The sequence below is a fragment of the Ictidomys tridecemlineatus genome, chromosome 12, assembly GCF_052094955.1.
Source record: "Ictidomys tridecemlineatus isolate mIctTri1 chromosome 12, mIctTri1.hap1, whole genome shotgun sequence".
Lineage (NCBI taxonomy): Eukaryota > Metazoa > Chordata > Mammalia > Rodentia > Sciuridae > Ictidomys > Ictidomys tridecemlineatus.
Window position 1 is genome coordinate 76,856,451 of NC_135488.1, and position 20,096 is coordinate 76,876,546.

General features: G+C 31.9%; 1 protein-coding gene across 4 annotated transcripts in view; it reads left to right on the forward strand.

Moving 5' to 3' along the window:
• Window positions 1–20,096, forward strand: part of Ccdc88a (coiled-coil and HOOK domain protein 88A) — a 134,177-nt gene that overhangs the window by 41,789 nt on the left and 72,292 nt on the right. For all 4 annotated transcript variants that reach the window (XM_040271362.2, XM_078029160.1, XM_021724274.3 and 1 more), the window contains exons 4-7: window positions 657–726; window positions 2,996–3,054; window positions 12,199–12,282; window positions 14,344–14,484. In XM_040271362.2, coding sequence (XP_040127296.2) covers window positions 657–726; window positions 2,996–3,054; window positions 12,199–12,282; window positions 14,344–14,484 — 354 coding nt within the window. The remainder of the gene's footprint in view (window positions 1–656; window positions 727–2,995; window positions 3,055–12,198; window positions 12,283–14,343; window positions 14,485–20,096) is intronic.

Genomic DNA, 20,096 nt, shown 5'->3' on the forward strand with positions numbered 1-20,096 from the left:
TTGTAGCATATCATCAGTGTTAGTGGTTGTAATGGCAGTGTTCTTCATTTCCTCTCAAGGAAAAGATGGTATAAACAGAAGGTACATACTAGATGTGTATCTAAGATGAGTAATTTTAAAACATTCACTTCTTTTGAATCATTCTGTGCCTTCAGGATGTGCATATATTCTTGGTAATAAAAGTTTGATAGTAGTCAGAGAAATAATGATTCACTAAGGAGAAGATTGCTTGTGTGAAATGATCATAAGACAGTATTTGTAATAAGATAATTAGCTTTCTTATTTTTCAAGTCAGTTGGCATATTTAGTTCCCCCAGAGAGAAATAACAAAAGGACAGAAAGTATACATTCTTGATCTTTTATTGAGGAATGCTATTTAATTTTCTAGCACTTCAACCTTCAGATTTTAAAATAATAAATATTAGAACAGTTCAACTTAGATAATTTTCTTTTGTGAGCATTAAGTCTATCTTGTATTATAATTTTAGCTGTTTAATCCATTAATTTAAAGTTGCAAAAGTTTTTAAACCTTGCATATCTTTTCTCATGTTTGTATAGCACACATACAGAAGAGTGTACACATAATTATAACTTGATTAATAATTATTATCTCATCAGCATTAGCCATACAATAACTATTGGATATTATTTTACAGGAGACTTTGCAGCAATTGATTGTGATGTCATTGCCAAATGTCTTAATCATTGGTAAAAATCCCTTTTCTGGTAGGTATTGAAATTAATATGATGTGATGATGATGTCTTATTTTGTGTAATTCTATAATGTTTACCAGGTATTTGATTATTTACATTGACTCACTAGGTTTTTTACAACCCTGTAGAATTTCTGGTTTGTAGACAGAAAGCAAGCTTAGGGCTAGGCCTGGTAGCACACACCTGTAATCCTAGCAGCTTGGGAGGCTGGGGCAAGAGAATCGAAAAGTTCAAAGCCAGCCTGAACCAACTTAGCAAGACCCTGTCTCTAGGTAAAATATAAAAAAGGTGGGGATGTGGCTCAGTGGTTAAGTGCCTCTGGGTTCAATCCCCGGTACCAAAAGAAAAAAAAAGAAAGAAAGCTTAGAATATTTGTAAGTCGCAGGTGAGACCAGACACACATTTAACACTAACTCCCATTTTTTTTCGAATATACCAAACTGATGCTTTTTGATGATGATTATGGCTTTTAGTGTGTCATTGTAAACAAATATAGAGGATGATCTAGTTATAAGCTTAAAGGTATATAACCTTACATTGAAATAATTTCCAGTTTCCATTTATTTATCTATTGTCTATCCTTGCCAAATAGTTTGAAGCTAAGGTTTTACTGATGATATGTTTTAATGTACATAAAACTACTTCTGAATTGAAAGTTGAGAAGTAGTTTCTTAGGTTATTTAAATTTCTTCTTTGAAATTCTTTACCCTTTGCCAGATTTTAAATGTTACATGTTGAGAATTTTTGGTTTTGTTTTTTTCTTGGTGCTGGGGATTGAAATTGGAGCCTCACATTTATTAAGCACACACTGTATCACAGAATTATACCCTTAACCCTCAGGATTAGTTTTTTAATATTTGGGGAAATCAGTATCTACTTGTTTCCACAAAAAGTTTGATTCTTGCAGGCTCTGTGGTATCCAAATGAGTATATTTTCTTCAATCCCATCCCCACGGTCATCAAAATAAACCAAAATAAAAAACAAAATCAAGTAACTGTTGTTATAGAGAAAGCAATCAATTAATGAATTAGGAGTAAATTTAATTAGTACTTAAATTAGGTGGATTAGGAGTATGGATAGTCTTTAGAGATTCTCCAGGATATTTAATTATACACATTTTAAAAAGGGAAAAATTTTACATGTAGAATGATATTATTTTCTTTTTTTATTATTTTTTTTAGTCATACATGGCAAGAATGATATTATTTTCATTCCATATTTATTTAGCAAGTCCCTACCAAGTTTTAGGGACAAGGAATATAAAGAAATGATCCATGTTCTGGAGGATCTTGTGGTTCAGTGAGAGAGAGCTTACTGAGAAACTGTATAATAATTAGTATGAAATAGAAAAAAGGCATATAAATATTAGATCCATTAATCATTCTTAATTAATGAAAGTTGGGGATCATTCATGATTGGATCAGGAAAGACTACACAGAAATGTGTTGGAGCTTTCCCTAGGAAGATAATTAGTTAGTTGTTCACACAGGGATGAGGAAGTAAGGGGAAAAAGGCAGAAGAATTAGCCAAAATTAAGACAAAAGAGTGGGTATGCATGTATGTTTGAGAGAAACAGTGAATAACATGGTTCAGTGTGGCTAGAAATTAAGTTGTTTCATAGAAAATAGAGAAAATATCTGAAATGAAGGCTATTATCACAGACAGTTTAACCTAATAGTGAAAATTTACCCCAGAGATATGTATTTTAACAAAATCTTCACTGAATGTTATTGAATAGGGGTATTCTTGCCAGTTCTATTACAGACCATTAACTCTTATCTTGCTTGTCTTATTTGTTTTAGCCTCACTGTAATAGAGAACTATAAAAGATATTTAAGGTTCTGACCCTTATGAGCCTACATAGTGGAAATCCATGTAAATGTTATAGGTAGATAAGTCATAATGTATTTGTTTTTATAAGAACACTAAGAGGAGCCATATTGGCTGACTTTGTGGCATGTCCCTATATCTACATAATTTGATAGATTCTTAATTTGGTAGACTGATATAATTAATTATGGAAAAGTAGTATTTTATAGTATATTTACTGTACAAAGCCTTGAAGCATACTTATCTATATTAATAATCCTCCACTATAGAGATCCTTGCCCATTTCTTCTTCTAGTACTACACTGCACATAGAGTTGCTTTTTTTTAATTGTTTGCTATATTTATAGAATAAGTCTTTTGGTCAATTTATTATAGAAGTGATTCTCCCATTATAAGAAAGAGAGTAGAAATAGAGCTGAATGTTGTACTTAGTTATTGTTTTTATTTCAGAGCAAGGCACAGAAGAAGTTAAAAAGCTGCTTTTACTCTTACTGGGGTGTGCAGTTCAGGTATGTTTAAATATTTCTTATATTCATTTTAAAACCTCTTTATGTTTTTTCAGGCTCTGCTTTCTCAAAGATTTAAGGATGGACCTTTGGTTTTCAAAGTGTGTGTTAGAAAATTTTAAATAGCTGTATAAGGAGATTATGTTAAAGAAAAATATATTATTTTAAAATGTAGTTATATTATTATAGCTGTATTATTAAAAACCTTCAGTTATTATTATGCTCATTCTGAGGCGTTTAGTGGTCTTCTTCTAAAGATTTTTTTCCAGAAAGATATCTTTAAAAACTTATTCCCTAATTTTTATGATTTATGTTTGCATTTGTGTGTGTTTTAGGAAAAGGGAAGGAGGAGTAATAATAAAAAGGAGGGGGTTGGAATTGTGGCTCAGTAGTAAAGTGCTTTCTAACATGTGTGCAGCACTGAGTTTGATCCTCATCACCACTTTAAAAAACAAATAAATAAATAATAAAGTAGATATTGTGTCAGTCTACTATTAACATGAGATTCATTTTAAAAAATAATAAAAAGGATGACTTGGGAGGCTGAGGCAGGAGGATCACGAGTTTAAAGCCAGCCTCAGCAAAAGCAAGGTGCTAAAGCAACTCAATGAGACCCTCTGTCTAAATAAAATACAAAATAGGGCTGGGGATGTGGCTCAATGGTCAAGTGCCCCTGAGTTCAATCCCTAGAACTCCCCTCCCCAAAAATAATAATAATAAAAAGGAGGTAGAATTTATGAAAAACATTTTAGGAGTCTGGGTTATTATTATATTGCCCTTTGATCAGTGATTATTCTAATAGTAATAGCTATGATTCATTGAATTCCTACTTTATGTTATACTTTACATAGGTTTTCTCATGTCTTTTCTTAAATAAAAGAATTAGGTAGCATGATATTTCAGTTAGAAGTTATCAAAATTAGGGCAATTCTCAAAGTCAAGGAAGGAGTTGTTAACAATTACAGTGGAGGGGCTGGGGTTGTAGCTCAGTGGTTGAGCACTTGCTTCTCATGTGTGAGGCACTGGGTTCAATCCTCAGCACCACATAAATCAATCAATCAAAAGATATTGTGTCCATCTTCAACTAAAAAAAGTTTAAAAAAATAATTATGGTGGACCTGCATGTGTCTAAGGTAAACTGAGATGATTATTTTAGATTTAGGTCATATTGCTAGCAGGCCAAAGAACTGAAATTCTGGTTTGATTTCTGAACCATTATATTGCAGTGAATTAATTTAATCAGCTTTTTTTCTTACATGAATGATTACAGTGTTACTTTAAACCATCTTGATTCTTTGTGAAATCAGGTTATTTGTAAACAAATGAATAGCTAAAATTATACATCCCAGAAAGCTGACTTTTAGAAGCTAACTGCCTAGCAGCTGTATTCTTTTAATTTGATATATAGTGATCATACTTATTTATATGGTACAATATGACATATATATATGTGTATATATATATAAATGTGTAATGATCAGATTAGGGTAATTGACATATCTGTCATCTCAAACATTTATCTTTTTGTGTGTGTGTGTGTTGGGGATGTTCAAAATCCTTTTTCCTAGTCGTTTGAAAAGCTCAAATTAATTGTTTACTGTTGTTATCCTGCTGTGTTCTGGGACATTAGAAGTTACTCCTATACATTAGCCAAGTCAGGCTCTTCTATTTCTGCCACTGGGTATTTCCTGAAGAAAAATTTCAAGAATTTTTATAGTTGAATGATTGTTGATATTTATGACATAGCAGAGTTGTGCAGTAGATGTGTTTTTCCTACTTCTTTTATATATGTACATATATGTGTATATATATACATATGTATATGTATATTTAGTTGTAGATGGGTAGAATCCTTTTATTTTATTTATTTATTTTTATATGGTGTGGAGGATTGAACACAGTGCCTCAAACATGCTAGGCAAGTACTCTACCACTGAGCCACAACCCCAGCCCCTTCTTATAACTTCTTAATGAATCATTGCTCCCAAATCAACTATCTCAGTATTAGATATTCCCTCTTAATGATGCACAGAACTAAATAAGACATAAAGCAAAATAATATTTATTTATTTTTTTTAAATATTTTTTTTAAAGAGAGAGAATTTTTTTTAATACTTATTTTTTAGTTTTTGGCAGACACATCATCTTGTTTGTATGTGGTGCTGAGGATCGAACCCCAGCCGCACGCATGCCAGGCGAGTGCGCTACCGCTTGAGCCACATCCCCAGCTCCACAAAATAATATTTAAATAGACTTGTCCTATCTTCTGAAATAGTTTAATGTTGTCATGTAATTAAAACAAGAGGGTATTCTAGTGATCTTAAGTATTCTCTTAATTTTTCTGTAAATATATGAGCTGCTATATTTATCTGCTTATAGATTCATATGATCCAGATTCATATAATGTGGAGATAAAAGGTGGGTGTTATTTCAAGGCCAGTGGAAAAGAGAGGAAGAATCTTTGGCTGGATTTAGATAAAAAACAGAATTGGAAATTATGTAAAAGAATAGTTATACAAATATGTGTGGGTATATAATAAGCAGGAAAATAAAAAAGTGATTTTGAGATGTTTTGAAAGAATAGGGCACTGTAGAGCTAAGTTTTAAGACTGAAGGGAGGAATTTATCAACTTTATTTTAACTTGAGAATAGTTTGAAAAGCTGGTAGACAAAATGTTAGAGGGCAACTTTAGGGGAAATGTGTGATTAGAGTTAGTGGATAGCAGTCAATAGTGCTATATGGAAGATGTCCAGGACCCAAAGTAGTAAATTTATTTCAAAATAAAGAAAAAATAAATGTAGGCCAGTTTATTTTTTTACATCAAGAGATTATAAGTTTTGTCAACTATAGAAATGATAGAATAAATCTAACATAATTTTCTCGTGTACAAATATGAAAATACTCAGGTTAATTCCCATTATCCTGCCCACTCACAAGAATAAGGTCCTAATTAGAATGAGATATATTTCTTGCTTGTATAATTTTACCAGACAAAACAAAAAGAGAGTTTAGACTCAGGGAGACCATTGTTCTGAATTGTGTCAACATTTAAGTTTTTTATGTAAATGAGGAGATGGGAAGGTTGTCAGACATTGGTCTTTGAGGTGATATGACCTTACCAAGAAACTTGGAAAACAGTCTTAGTATATACTTTGTCTTTGTAGTCACAGAAAAAGATTTTCTTTTTTTGAAAGTCCACAAGAATTACATCTATTGCAGTGCTAGAATTGCAAATCTACCAAGGAGAAAGATCCAATTTTGAAAAATAATGGTTTATTCTGTATTTTAGCAATGCCAGTGACCTGATTTATTTATTTATTTTTAATGCTAACTATGTAACAGGTGCTGTAGTAAAAGAAAGGCATAGCTCTTGTAGAAAACATAGAAAGTTCGTAGAGTTTAAATTTTAGAGGCAGACAGACCAAACAATAACAGTAAGAGGTGATAATTACCATAATGCAAAATATATATTGTTGTATAGAGGAAGTATTTTCTTAAGTCTGTTTGTAGTGTCAGGGAAGGCCTTTGATGAGGTAATATCTGAAATAAGGGAAAAGCTGTTGAGCCTATAGCTTGTTCAGAGAACATAAAGTATGGTTTGAATGTGGCAAAAGAGAAGCAAGCCAAGTGATTAGACTAGAAAATTGACAAGAATTTGGTCATGAAGGACTGGATTTGCCACATTGAGTTTAGATTTCATCCTATAGGCATTTTGGAGCCACTATGGCTAATAACATCAAATGTGTAATAATAATCAAAATCTCCTGTTTTCCTTCAACTATGACTATATGAATAGTAAGAATTTTTTGTTGATATTGAAGAGACAAAATGTACTTCAGGATAAGAAACTGTTGAGGAAAACAATCTGTCAAAAAAGTATTGTTGGAATACTTTTTAGTATGTACTATTACAGGAAAAATGTGTTCATTCATTTAGTATTCAAACAGTTTAAAATCCTAATGTTTATAATATGATATATAGTATAGTAGTAAGTGGCAAAAGTGTTTTCCTCATCCAGATCAATTTTATGTTATACATGTGATGCGTAGGTAGAAGTAGCTAGATAAATCACTGAATTCAGTGAGCTGCAGAATTCAAAAGATGTTATATTCATAACAAAGAAAACAAAAGCAAACTTTGGAAAAAATTTGCTTCTTTTGAAGAAAAAATTATGAAATTCTTAAGAGAGGAAGCAACATTCAAAAGTTAAGTTACGAGTTGGGGTTGTGGCTCAGTAGTAGAGCACTTGTCTAGCACGTGTGAGGCACGGTTTGATCCCTAGCACCACATTAAAAAAAAACTAAATAAACAAAATAAAGATATTGTGTCCATCTACAATTAAAACTATTTTTTAAGAAATTAAGTTAGCATTATTCAATGATCTTACTTCATAAATAAATTTGTAAATAAGATTTTTTATCATTGATTATACCTAAATAAAAGCCCCAGGAATAACTTTGAATGTGAAGAATAATACTAAGGGTAAGCCTTGGAATTTTTCATTATTGGATGGCTTTAGACCAGTCAAGTTCCTCTAGAATTTTTTTCAGTGGATAACACACGTCTCCTGAACCTTTTCTGAACATCACGTAGAATTTTTATAGATTTATGGTTCTTCACCATAGCCCTGATACAGTTGGGAGATTCCTAGGCAAAATCATTTTATACAACAGGACAAAATTTTGCAGTGTTTGTTGTTTGGAAATTTCTTTAAGACCTTCAAGACCATGTAAAATTCACCCTTTTTCAGCAGAACTTAGATATTATATTATTGCTGGCTGTTTAGTTTCCAGAAATATTACTTATTTTGGTGTTTGGCCAGGTAGTGCTAAAAGTAACTGTAAAGTGTGGTTGGAATAAAATTTTGACCTTTATATATTACTCTCAGAAGCAAATACATTTGTATTTGATTCTGAACTTGCTCAATTTTTTTTAAAGAAAGAGAGAGAATTTTTTTAAATATTTATTTTTCAGTTTTTCAGTGGACACAACATCTTTATTTTATTTTTATGTGGTGCTAAGGATCGAACCCAGCACCCCGCACATGCCAGGCGAGCGCATTACCACTTGAGCCACATCCCTAGCCCTGAATTTGCTCAATTTGAGAGCTACAATCTGCCATTCACCCATTAGTTATTTGTAAAGCATCTTAAAAGTTAACATTTTATAGAAGGGAGTTCAGGGGAATAAGGAAGGGAATATAGAGGGGAAGGGAGGAGAGGGACAGGAAAAGAGAGGAACTGTGGAATGAAATTGACCAAATTATGCTATGTGCATTTATGACTATACCACGGTGAATTTTACCTTTATATTTGTAAAGCACTATTTGAAAAAAAAAATGAATAGGGCACTTTTGCTCCTCCCTGGTACACACTGTTTTGGGAATTCCGAGTCTTTCATCCTCCTTTTTAATATAATTCCTACTCACTCTTGCAGTAGAGTTGAAGAAGGGAACAGTGGGAGGGAAAGAGGAAGTACTGGGGGTTGAAATGGAGCAAATTATAGTTCACTCATGTGTGATTATGTCAAAATGAATCCCAATATTATTTATAACTAAAATATTTTTAAAATTCGCCTTTTAGAACTTTAAAATATATATATATATATATATTTAGTTGTTGATGGACTTTTATTTTGTATTTATTTATATGTGGTGTTGAGAATTGAAACCATTGCCTCACACATGCCAAGCAAGCACTCTACCACTGAGCCACAACCCAACCCCAGCCCCTGGAACCTTTATCATCATATTATTTTAGGGGTCATATAACTTCTGTCCTAGGCATTTCTTTTTCTAAGAATTTATAAAATAGCAAATATAAAAACAATTTTATCTGATTTTTTTTATTTTAGTTTTTGTTAATTTTAAATTGTGACAGAATATACGTATAATATACTTATAATAGAATATAAATGAAATTTACCATTGTAACTCGTTTTGAGTATATACTTCACCAGTATCTAAATTGTTAGGCTTTCATATTGTTGTATAATCATCACTATCATCCATTTCTCATTTTCTGAAAGAGCTCCTCCCTGTTAAACAATAACTTAACACTCATTTGCCCCCACCCCTTGTCAGTCACCGTTTCATTTTGTATTAACTTGGTTACTCTAGATACCTCACTTAATGGAATTATATAGTATTTGTCCTTTTGTGTTTGGCTTTTTTCCTTAGCCATGGATAAAACTTTTATCAAGTTTTATCCTTTTATCCATGTTATAGCGTTTTTCATTTTCTTTCTTTTTAAGGCTGAATAGTATGCCACTATGTGTGTATACCCCTTTCTGTGTCAGTGGACACTTGGACTGCTTTTAGTTTTTGGCTGTTGGAAATAATAGCCGTGAACATGTGTATATAAATATCTATTTGAGTCCCTGCTTTTGTTCTTTAGTGTATCTACCCAAAATTGGAATTGCTGGATCATATGGTAATTCTGGTTTTTTGGTAGGAATTGTCATACTGTTTTCCATAGTGGTTGGTATTTTACATTCCCACCAGCAGTACTCAGGAATCTAATTTTCTCACATTAGCATCAGCATTTGTTGTTTTTATTTGATAATGATTATCCTTTAAGGAGGGAATTTTAATTTTTCTATTTTCATTATGTGTAGCTTATTTTGGTCTTTGATAGGACTTTAACTTGTTTAGAACTATGGTTTTATTAGTGTTCTTATAAGATTTTATTATTCTTTGTTTTATTGTTTTCTTGTTCAGTAACTTGTTGGGTGTACCCTTTTCCTCTATTTTAATTTTTCCATATAAGCCTGTCTCTTTTTAAGATGAGAAATCACCAAGTATCAAGTGAAAACCATGAGGAATGTAAGGAATAACATATTAAGAACTTAAGCTCTCTGGTGGCAGATGTACAACTTTAAGGTCCATGCAGTTTTCCTTCTCATGCAAATAACTTTTTCTCCTTTCCCTCCATATCCCAGTTTCCATATCCTAAGAATATTATGGTAATCTGCTAGCTTAGAAATCTAGTTACTGTAACACAATTAAAAGTAATTTTATGCCCATGACAGTTTGAGAACTATATGTAAAGATAAGAGAACTTATTTTTAAATGAAAAAAAGATATGTTGATTATTGTTTAGTCTTCATAGTCTTTTTAGACTATGCAATAAAAATTATTTTAATGCCAAACTTTTTTATGCTCTGGAGCTATCGTAGCCACTAAATTTTCAATTGCACTAGCTACATTTCAAGTACTCACTAGCAACATGTAGGTAGTGACTACCATGTTCAACAGTGCTGATACAGAATGTTTGATTTGAAGTTATCCAACTTTAAATTTTAAATCTTATTCTTGTTTCCATCTTGACATTCTTATTCATTTCTATCCTTTAAGGACCTGTGAAATTCACAAAGAAAGCCTAGCTATTTATGAACATTCAGAATTCTTAAAGTTGTTAATGTTTAAATTATGTTGAGATTTAGTAGAACTTCGTGTATTTTAAGGATAAAGAGAATTTTTATCATGTATATTAAAAATGTGCTAAAGGGTGAGTTTCTTAAAGTAATATGAGTGAAGAAACAGTGGCTCTGGGGCTTAGAAAAGGGAAGTGTGTCTGTTTTGTTTAAAGGCGGAAAAATACAAGACAGTTGAATTGGGGACTTTATGGTAAATTAGAAGTCATAAGTTTTTAAAAGTATTTTTAGTTGTATATGGACACAATATCTTTATTTTTATTTATTTATTTTTATGTGGTGCTAAGGATCGAACCCAGGGCCTCATGCTGGGAGGCAAGTACTCTACCAGTGAGCTATAACCCCAGCCCTGAGTCATAACTTTTTATAATAACACTGCCATTTTATTTTCTGATTAGTTCAGAAATTATGCATAGATAGAGGCATTAAATTAAAAATTTGTGATTACTCTGCCTAGTAAGCTAAGCTAGTTGTTTACTAGACCAAAAAAATTAGTATTTTTTATACTCCAAATTATCTTCTCTTTCTCTCCAAGACTCTGACATCCTATTCATATCTAGTAGTTTTACATTTCTGGTAATTGTTTTAAATATTATGTTGTCCTTATAATTTTGTTTTCATAAAATGTTGAACTTTGTACACTGAATGGCAGTATGTTCAAATTGTAAAGCAACAGAAATTGAATATTACAATTTGAAAAAAAATTGACATATAGAGTATAAATTTGGGCTTTGTAAGTTTCTTAATGATCAAAGAGCCAGTCTCTCCTTTTGTGAGTGTATTGTCTTTACTAGTAGTTCAGTAATTGGCCCTGGAGATTCATCTAAGCTAGGCAAGGCAATACTGTCTATTTTGTATGCACTTCTCATTTGGTAGCTGCAAGAATACAATTATACTAGCAGTTGGATTACAATATAAGAGATGTAGACAGAGGCAGAGATTAAGATGCACGTTAAATATTATTTAACTATTACTGGAAGGAAAAATTAAGTTTGTATTTTAATATTTTATTTTTTATAAAGCTTTTAAAAAAGTTACACAATAAAGAATTCTCGCCTTTATTCCATTTGATTACATGTGTATTTATATATACATAGTTAAATTTTGCCCTTGGTAACTCTATATTATGTTAGAAACACCAAATATTTATTATATTACCTTATAAATGTTGAACGGGCCACAAAAAGTGATTTTCTTTTTATTAAGATTGATAGCATGAAGATGTGAGAATGTATTGTAAGCCTGAAGTAAAAATTGCTTAAAATTTTTTTTCCCCAAGAAGAAAGACTGTGTTGTTTGGTGATAGCCAGGGACTGACTGAGCATTTTGGCTGTATTCCGAATTCTGCCACTGACTCACTGTGTTTTTTGGCAAGTAACTTATCCTCCCTGAAACAAGTTCTTGATTCTTTACTTCTCTGTTTGTAAAGTTAGCATAATAATATTGTGCTGACCTCAAATAGGTTGTGTAATGGTTTCCCACTTTAGAACTTGCCAGCATAGTAGGAATTTTCAGTGCATTGCTTTTTTAAATAAATATTTCCAAATTGTTATCTCTGTATTAGGTAAGTGTATTAGACACTTTAAGTGTAAAATAAATCCCCACTGTACTATTCAAAACATAGCTAAGCCTGATGAGGTTTCAGATATATACAACATTTTAAGGATGATACCCTGCATTGTATAAATGATTATTTTATTCCTTTATTTTAGTGTCAGAAAAAAGAAGAATTTATTGAAAGAATTCAAGGTTTAGATTTTGATACAAAAGCAGCAGTTGCCGCACATATTCAAGAGGTAATGACCTATATATAAATTTGTATGTACTTTTTATGAGGCTTTTGATATATTTATTTATATATCTCCTGAAATACTTAGTCATAGGGTGGTGAACAAGATTGAGATAAAATATAAATGAATTCTACTTTTATACAGGTAATTTCTCTTTTGAAGAGATAGTCCTCAAGGGCATCATCATATAACATGGCATGGTGCTAACTACAAATGTATTGTTGCCTTTGTCTGTGAGGACTTAGGGATAAACTGTTATTTGAGGAATGAGGTGTATGACTTTGTTAGCACAGAATAAATTGTATAGTAGTAAAGGAAAGCAGCAAAAAGTAGAACCCTGATTGTAATTCAAAATATCAATACAATGATATTTTGTAACATTGATATAAAAATTTAAATCTAGAGTATAAAGTGCAGTGTCAAATAAATAAAATTAATATAATTGTTAATAAATATTATTTTAAAAATGCTTTTTCTGACTCTTATCTACTCATGGGCTTTTAATCTTACAAAAACTTTTAAAATCAGAATATATTAATTTTGCATGTTAATTGGAAAAGGGGAAGGAGAGAATTTTGAAGACTGAGAATTGGTAGTGTTTGAAATGTTCTCTATTTCGATGACTTTGTGTTTCATATGTAATCTTTTATCTTAGTTAACATCCATAGAGCCCAGATTTCTTTATAGTAACATTATGTTTAGTAGTAAGTTTATTAGTACTTGACAAAATGAAGTGTTATTTGTAGTTCCCCTTTATATATATGTTGTGCTACCTTTGTGGGGTTTTTTTCATTTCACATAAATGTTAAGTATTAAAAGTTACTGAATTTGCAACCATCCTTGAAAGTGATATTTTTCTATTTGTTGTGGAAGTTAAAGCAAAATACCAGATTCATGGTAAGAAATGGAAAGCAAGAAATAAATACTTTCTTTTTTTTTTTTTAAAGAGAGAGGGGGGGAGAGAGAGAGAGAGAGAGAGAATTTTTAATATTTATTTTTTTTTAGTTTTCGGCGGACACAACATCTTTGTTGGTATGTGGTGCTGAGGATCGAACCCGGGTTGCACGCATGCCAGGCGAGCACGCTACCAGTTGAGCCACATCCCCAGCCCGCAAGAAATAAATATTTTCTTTTCTTTCTTTTTTTTTTTAGAGAGAGAGAGAGAGAGAGAATTTTAATATTTATTTTTTAGTTTTTGGCGGACACAACATCTTTGTTTGTATGTGGTGCTGAGGATTGAACCCCGGCCGCATGCATGCCAGGCGAGCACACTACCGCTTGAGCCCAGCCCTTTATTTTTCATCTTTTAAATATCTTCTTTTTTTTTAAATAATTTTTTAATTGCCAATGGACCTTTATTTATTTATATGCAGTACTGAGAATCGAACCCAGTGCCTCGCACATGCTAGGCAAGCGCTCTACCACTGAACCACAACCCCAGCCCTTAAATATCTTTATATTGAGAGTCTTTTCTCTATGATTCTGTGACCATGCCATCTTGAGAATCTACAAAGACTTTTCAAGTATAAGAATGCAGTAACATACCCTCTAAATTAAAAAAAAAATTGCTTTTGAATTCAAGTGTAATAAATTTAAAGTCTTTTTTTATATTTACTTTTTAGTTATATGTGTACACAATATCTTTTTATTTTATTTTTATGTGGTGCTTAGGATTGAACCCAGTGTCTCACGCATGGTAGGCAAGTGCTTTACCTCTGAGCCACAACCCCAGCCCCAAATTTAAAGTCTTATCTGAAGAAAAGTACAATAGATTTTGTTATGGCAGTGTCCAGTATGTCAATTTTAGCTTCCCATAGGAGTGCTGTGAATTAAATTTTATTTTTTTCATTGATTAGAAAGTGAATATTAATTCATTTGAAGACTACATTTAGTATAAAATAATTTCAGTTGTGTTTTCATTCATTTTCAAGTGTACCTTTAGAGTCATCATATTGGCCTTTTATTTTATGGCATAATATTTGAGCTAATATTGTGCTAGTACAAAATATAATAAATATTTAAATGTAAGCCTGTTTTTGATTATTTATTTTGCTTGTCCTTCTAAAGGTAACACATAATCAGGAAAATGTGTTTGATCTGCAATGGATGGAAGCAACAGATATGTCTCAGGAAGATATAGAACCACTCTTGAAAAATATGGCATTGCATCTAAAAAGACTTATAGATGAAAGAGATGAACATTCAGAGGTTTGTAAATTTCAATGTATTATTAAAGTTTTCTTTCTGAGAACAGAAACTAGTATCTTCAGAAGTTTTCTAGAATTGATACTCTATTTCTTAAGAGAGGGTAATAAAATATGATCATCCATTGGCATCCATTGGGATTGTTTCCAGGACCACAGAGCATTTCAAGTTCTGTGAATGTTCAAGTCTCTTATATAAAATAATTCAGTATTTGCATATAACCTACACATAACCCAACACATCCTCTTGTATACTTTAAATCATCTCTATATTACTTGTAATTAATACTGTGTAAATAGTTGTTATACTGTGCTGTTTAGGGAATAATAACAAGAAAAAGTCTGCACATACTCAGTACAAACATTTTTCTTTCCTGAATATTTTCCATCCATATTTGGTTGAATCTGCAGATGTGGAACCCACATGATGGGCCAACTGTAGTGTGTGTGTGTGTGTGTGTGTGTGTGTGTGTGTGAGAGAGAGAGAGAGAGAGAGAGAGAGAGAGAGAGAGAATGTGTGTGAGACCGCAGGTGTGTATATGTGTATGTGAAATACAGAAACCAGAAAGGAAATGTAAGAACCTCAAATTGTTAGTTAATGAATTGCAGTTAAGTTTTCTTTTCTCCTTTCCTTTTAAATTAGTATTATTCTGATTTTTTTCCTGTGTGTTTTTCAAATCATCCTCACAGCTCTGGCAACAGTACAGAAGTGTGAAACTGAAAATATAGTTGATGTAAGTGGAAAAATCATTGCCTTGAAGCATAAGAATTTGCTTAAGGTTAATTTCTTAGTTTTATAGCCACATTTTGAAGTTGGAAGAATAAGTATTAATAAAAGGAGAAAAACAGGTGTTCTGAATAAAAATGTCCCACAAAGATTTCAAATTTTTGTAGTCAATATTATGAAGTATGATTTTTTAAAAAAATAATTATTGTAAGCTCCTTTAAAGCAGAACTTTGCTTTTTAAAAAGAGTAATATTACACTGAACTTTTTTTCTGCACTCTCTGAAAGCAAGTTGAAATTTTGGAGCCCTCTAAACTTTAGTGCATATGCAGTGGTGAATAATATTTTCTTATAGCAGACAAAAATACTTTTCCATTCAGAAGAATGTATAGCTGTGAATAGTTGTTCCATATACATGTGACAGACAGTTTTGAGCTTATTTATAGAGAATTTATGTGATTACTCTTGGGACTAATGAAAGACTACATAGAGGAAATTCCTAAGTAATTTTTTTTCTAAACAAAATTTTCATGCCCCTATAAAAGTATTTTATTTCTGATGAGAATTTTCAATTTTTTAAACATTAAAAGAGTAGAAAACATCCGTAGTGTATATCAAGTTTATCCTAAGATACTTAGATCATTCATTTTTTTATCTGATTTTTTAACCATAGGCTTTATCTTCTTTCAGTTTTAATGTCTTTTTACTGCTTTATCCATTATCTAAAACATTTCTCCATTTGTATTTCAAATTTTTAAAGGTGTTTCAATACGGTGCTCCTAAATAACTTTTAAAAATTCATACTGTGGTTTCATATGATATGGACATGCATAAATTGCTTTATCTTGTTTACCTTAAGTGATTAATATAGGTTGAACAAAAGTACTTGTCATTATGTGACTCTGAGGCAAATCTAAAAGGAAGATGAAACACTACATGAAGTGATTGTGTGGAAAACCTTTTAGAATATACCATCCTGCCCGATTAAGCATTTTTATTGAATTACTTTTTCTAACAAGGAAAATAAAAAGCAGCTGTACTACTATCTCAGGTATTTGGGGAACCAGTTGCTAGCTGGTTTAAATACATTTCTATGGAGATTTTTCCCCCCCCAATTGGAGCCACCAATAGACAAATTAGAAAAGGCCATTGAAAATAATTGTGAAAAATATTAGACAAATGTAAAATATATAACAGTATATAAATATAATAATTCTGTATCTAAATATAAATAAACTATATCCTTATTTTTTTGAGAGAGTTATTCTTGATAAATTGCCCAGGCTGGCCCTAAACTTGTGATGCTCCTGCCTCATCTTCCTAAGTAACTGGGATTATAGGCATGCATCATTGTGCCCATCCCCAAAACAAGTTCTTATCTATGTTTTACTCTTAAAGTTTAATGTTTTGATTCATTTTTGTCATAATTGTCTAAAAAGTATATTTGATCACCCTATTTTAAATTTGCTTTTTACTTTGTAATACTTAAAATTTTAAATTTTACTTTTTTATTCTTTTTGTTTTTTGTTTTATGGTGCTGGGGATTGAACCCAGGTCCTTATGCATGCAAGACAAGCATTCTACCAACCGAGCTATATCCCTAGCCCAACTTTTTTATTCTTGAAATTTAAAAAAAAATTTTTTTTGTAGTTGTAGATGGTATTTTATTTGTTTCATTTTTATGTGGTGCTAAAAATCAAACCCAGTGCCTCACAGATGCTAGGCAAGCACTCTGCTACTGAGCTACAGCCTCAGCCTCTACTTTTTTATTCTTAATGCTAAGGAACAGTTCTTCTACTGTGTACCCAGTAGGAGACTTGAATTAATTTAGTATCTCTTAAGTGTCATTGTTTCTTTTATGCCAGACTTTGTACTGCAAGTCTTAATACATACTGTCTTATTAAGTCTGCATAATAACCATGTTTTATAAAGATGAAGATACTCATCCTCTGAGAAGTTAAGTAACTTCCCAGGTCTAACTTAAATGCTTGTTTTCCTAACCATTAGAATACCTTTGTTTAAATCCACAATTGTGCTAAGAATATCTCTAATTCTTTCTCTTAATGATGAGTTCTGTAAGTAAAAATATTGGGTTACTTAAAATTTTTTTTCTTAGCATTGGTGTATTTTTTAAAAATATTTTCCTCTAGTTGTCAGTGGACCTCTATTTTATTTATTTGCAGTGCTGAGGATCGAACCCAGGGCCTCACACATGCCAGGCAAGTGCTACCAGTGAGCCACAGCCGCAACAGCATTGATGTATTTTTTATGGTCATTCTTTTATATATTAATAAACACTTTTTTTCCCCAAAAAATCTTGAAGATTGAACCAAGTGGCACTTTCCTGCTAAACTTCATCCTCATCTTTTTCATATTTTAATTTGACACAGAATTTCATTAGATTGCTTAGGGTCTTGCTACATTATACAATTGTCCCTGAATTTGTGATCCTTCTGATTCAGACTCCCAAGTCAAATCATTGAGATTGGGAACAACAGAGTGTTATGCTGTTTGAAAAAGAATCAAAGGTTCTTAAATCTAATACAGAAGACTTTTAATAAAATAATTAATGGTAATAAAAATTTAGAAGTGATAAGTAGCAAAAGTGCTATAGATCTAAATACTATAGGAATTTAAAGAAGGAATATTTATTTGCAGAAGGATCAGGCAAAACTTATGAAAAATTAAGAGTTATACTTTAATGATATTTCCCATCAGATTGTTTTGAAAATGTATGAGAGGCCTTGAACTTATAAAGCTACCACCAATAAAGAAAAGTCAAAATCTCTAAATAATCTTTAATGGAAATAAACTCTTAGCACCAAGTTTCTTTCTCTCTTTATTTTCTTTTAAAATATATCTTGTAGCACATGATTCTTCTATGTTCTGTTCATTGATAATCTGAAAACTCTTGATATCTCCATTTCACCACCTATAAATGATATATTTGTCTTTTTTACTTTGCTTGAGTTTTATATTTTGTGAATAACTTAGTTGAATATTCTTGTTCATCTCTTTTTGTGCTTAGTACTATTCTAGAAAAGATGAAGTTTGTACATGAAAAGTGTGAATCTAGTGTATAATTAGGTACCAGTTTATTTGTGTATGAATCAAATACTTATTAAATATTGTCTGCCAGGTACTGTTGTTACAAGTTAGGAAATATTAGCAAGATCAAAGATGATTGGGTTAGTAAGAAAATATAGAACTGAAAGTTGACTCCAAGTCTGGGCCACTATGGAGATTAATGACACTATCCACAGAGACGGGAAAGTTGAGGTGGGCATACTGGGTAGGCGGACAGGGTTAGAGTAGTGTCAGTGAACATGTAAACTACCTTTCAAAAAGCAGCAATAAAGAAATTTTTTAAAAAAATATTAAAAACCTGTATCTATATCTTTGAAGAACAAGGAGAAAAAAAAACAAGTGAAAAAGAAATTGAAAATGTTTAAGTAAAGGATATATTATTGGGAGCAAAAAAAATACTTAGAAAGGGAGGTGTTAATCCCAGGTGGTTTTGTTTCGTGGATAAATTGGAAAAGAGGTTATTTGTTGTAGATGATAATATTTTACAGTTGGAGACTTAAGTAGAGACAAAGGAAATATATTTATAATAGTCTTTTGGGGGAAATTTACCAGGATATCAAGATTTCAATAAAGGAATTGATGAATAATGGAAAGAGTTTCATTGGAAGTGGGTGGCAAAACTTATAGTAGGGTTGTATAATTTTTTCTTTTAGAGTTCTATACCTTAGAAAACTGATGGTAGATAAAGAAAATCATGTTAGATTCAAACTTGAATTTTAATTTCTCCTATATGTATCATTGGTTGTATGACTTTGGTTGAGTTATTTGATTTATAGGAGTCTCTTTTCTTGTGTCTAAAATAGACAATACCTCTATTGCAGATTATAATATTGCATGAGATCTTGTTCAAGAATGCCCTAGCTAGGAATTCTATAACATAAAGGAATGGTCCATCGATAGACAGTGGTATGGTTGTACTAAAATGAAAACTGAGAGTGATAATTTAAGTGTCTAATTGTAGTTCCAAATTGAATAGGAACTCTAGAGTAGCTAGGAATAATCTGTTGGACAAGAGGGGAGGAGATTAGCTGGGCTCCTTGTCGCATGCCTGTAATCCCAGCAGCTTGGGAGGCTGAGACAGGAGGATCATGAGTTCAAAGCCAGCCTCCGCAAAGGTGAGGGGCTAAGCAACTCAATGAGACCCTGTCTCTAAATAAAATATAAACCGGGGCTGGGGATGTGGTTAAGGGGTTGAGTGTTCCTCAGTTCAATCCCCAGTACCCCTCCCCCACAAAAAAAAGAGGGAAGGAGTTTAGTAATCAGAGGTTCAAACAGGTATGGTGACTTAGGAACAGTGAGTAAAGGAGGCATGCCACAAAAGAATGATTGGTGCCTTTACTGGAGAAACCTGCATGTATTGAATATGCAGTGGATGTGGAGTTGTGGAGAGAAAAGGAACTGGTAAGTTACTTTCTGAGGTTGGTTATGTGTAGTAGAATTTGTGAAAGCAATAATTGCAGACAGAAAGTTAAGACAGATCTTGATCAGGGGCTGAAATGTATCCCAGTAATAAATGACTTCTGGTTAAAACAAACAAAAAAAAATAATGATTCAGTGGGGTGGATAAGAGCTGGTGATGAGAAATAAGGATGGTGGTTTCATTGTCTCATGCAGTAACTCCACCCACTCTGTCTACAGTAGTAGCACATTTGAATTTGTGTAGAAGATAATTTGTTTGCCTGAGAAATTTCAAACAAAAACTAAGAAATTCGTTTAGAATAAGAGAAGTTACCAATAAAGAAAAGAAAAATTAGGAGAATGGAAGAACTGTAATTGGTTGCATGAGGTATATAAAGGTTAAACA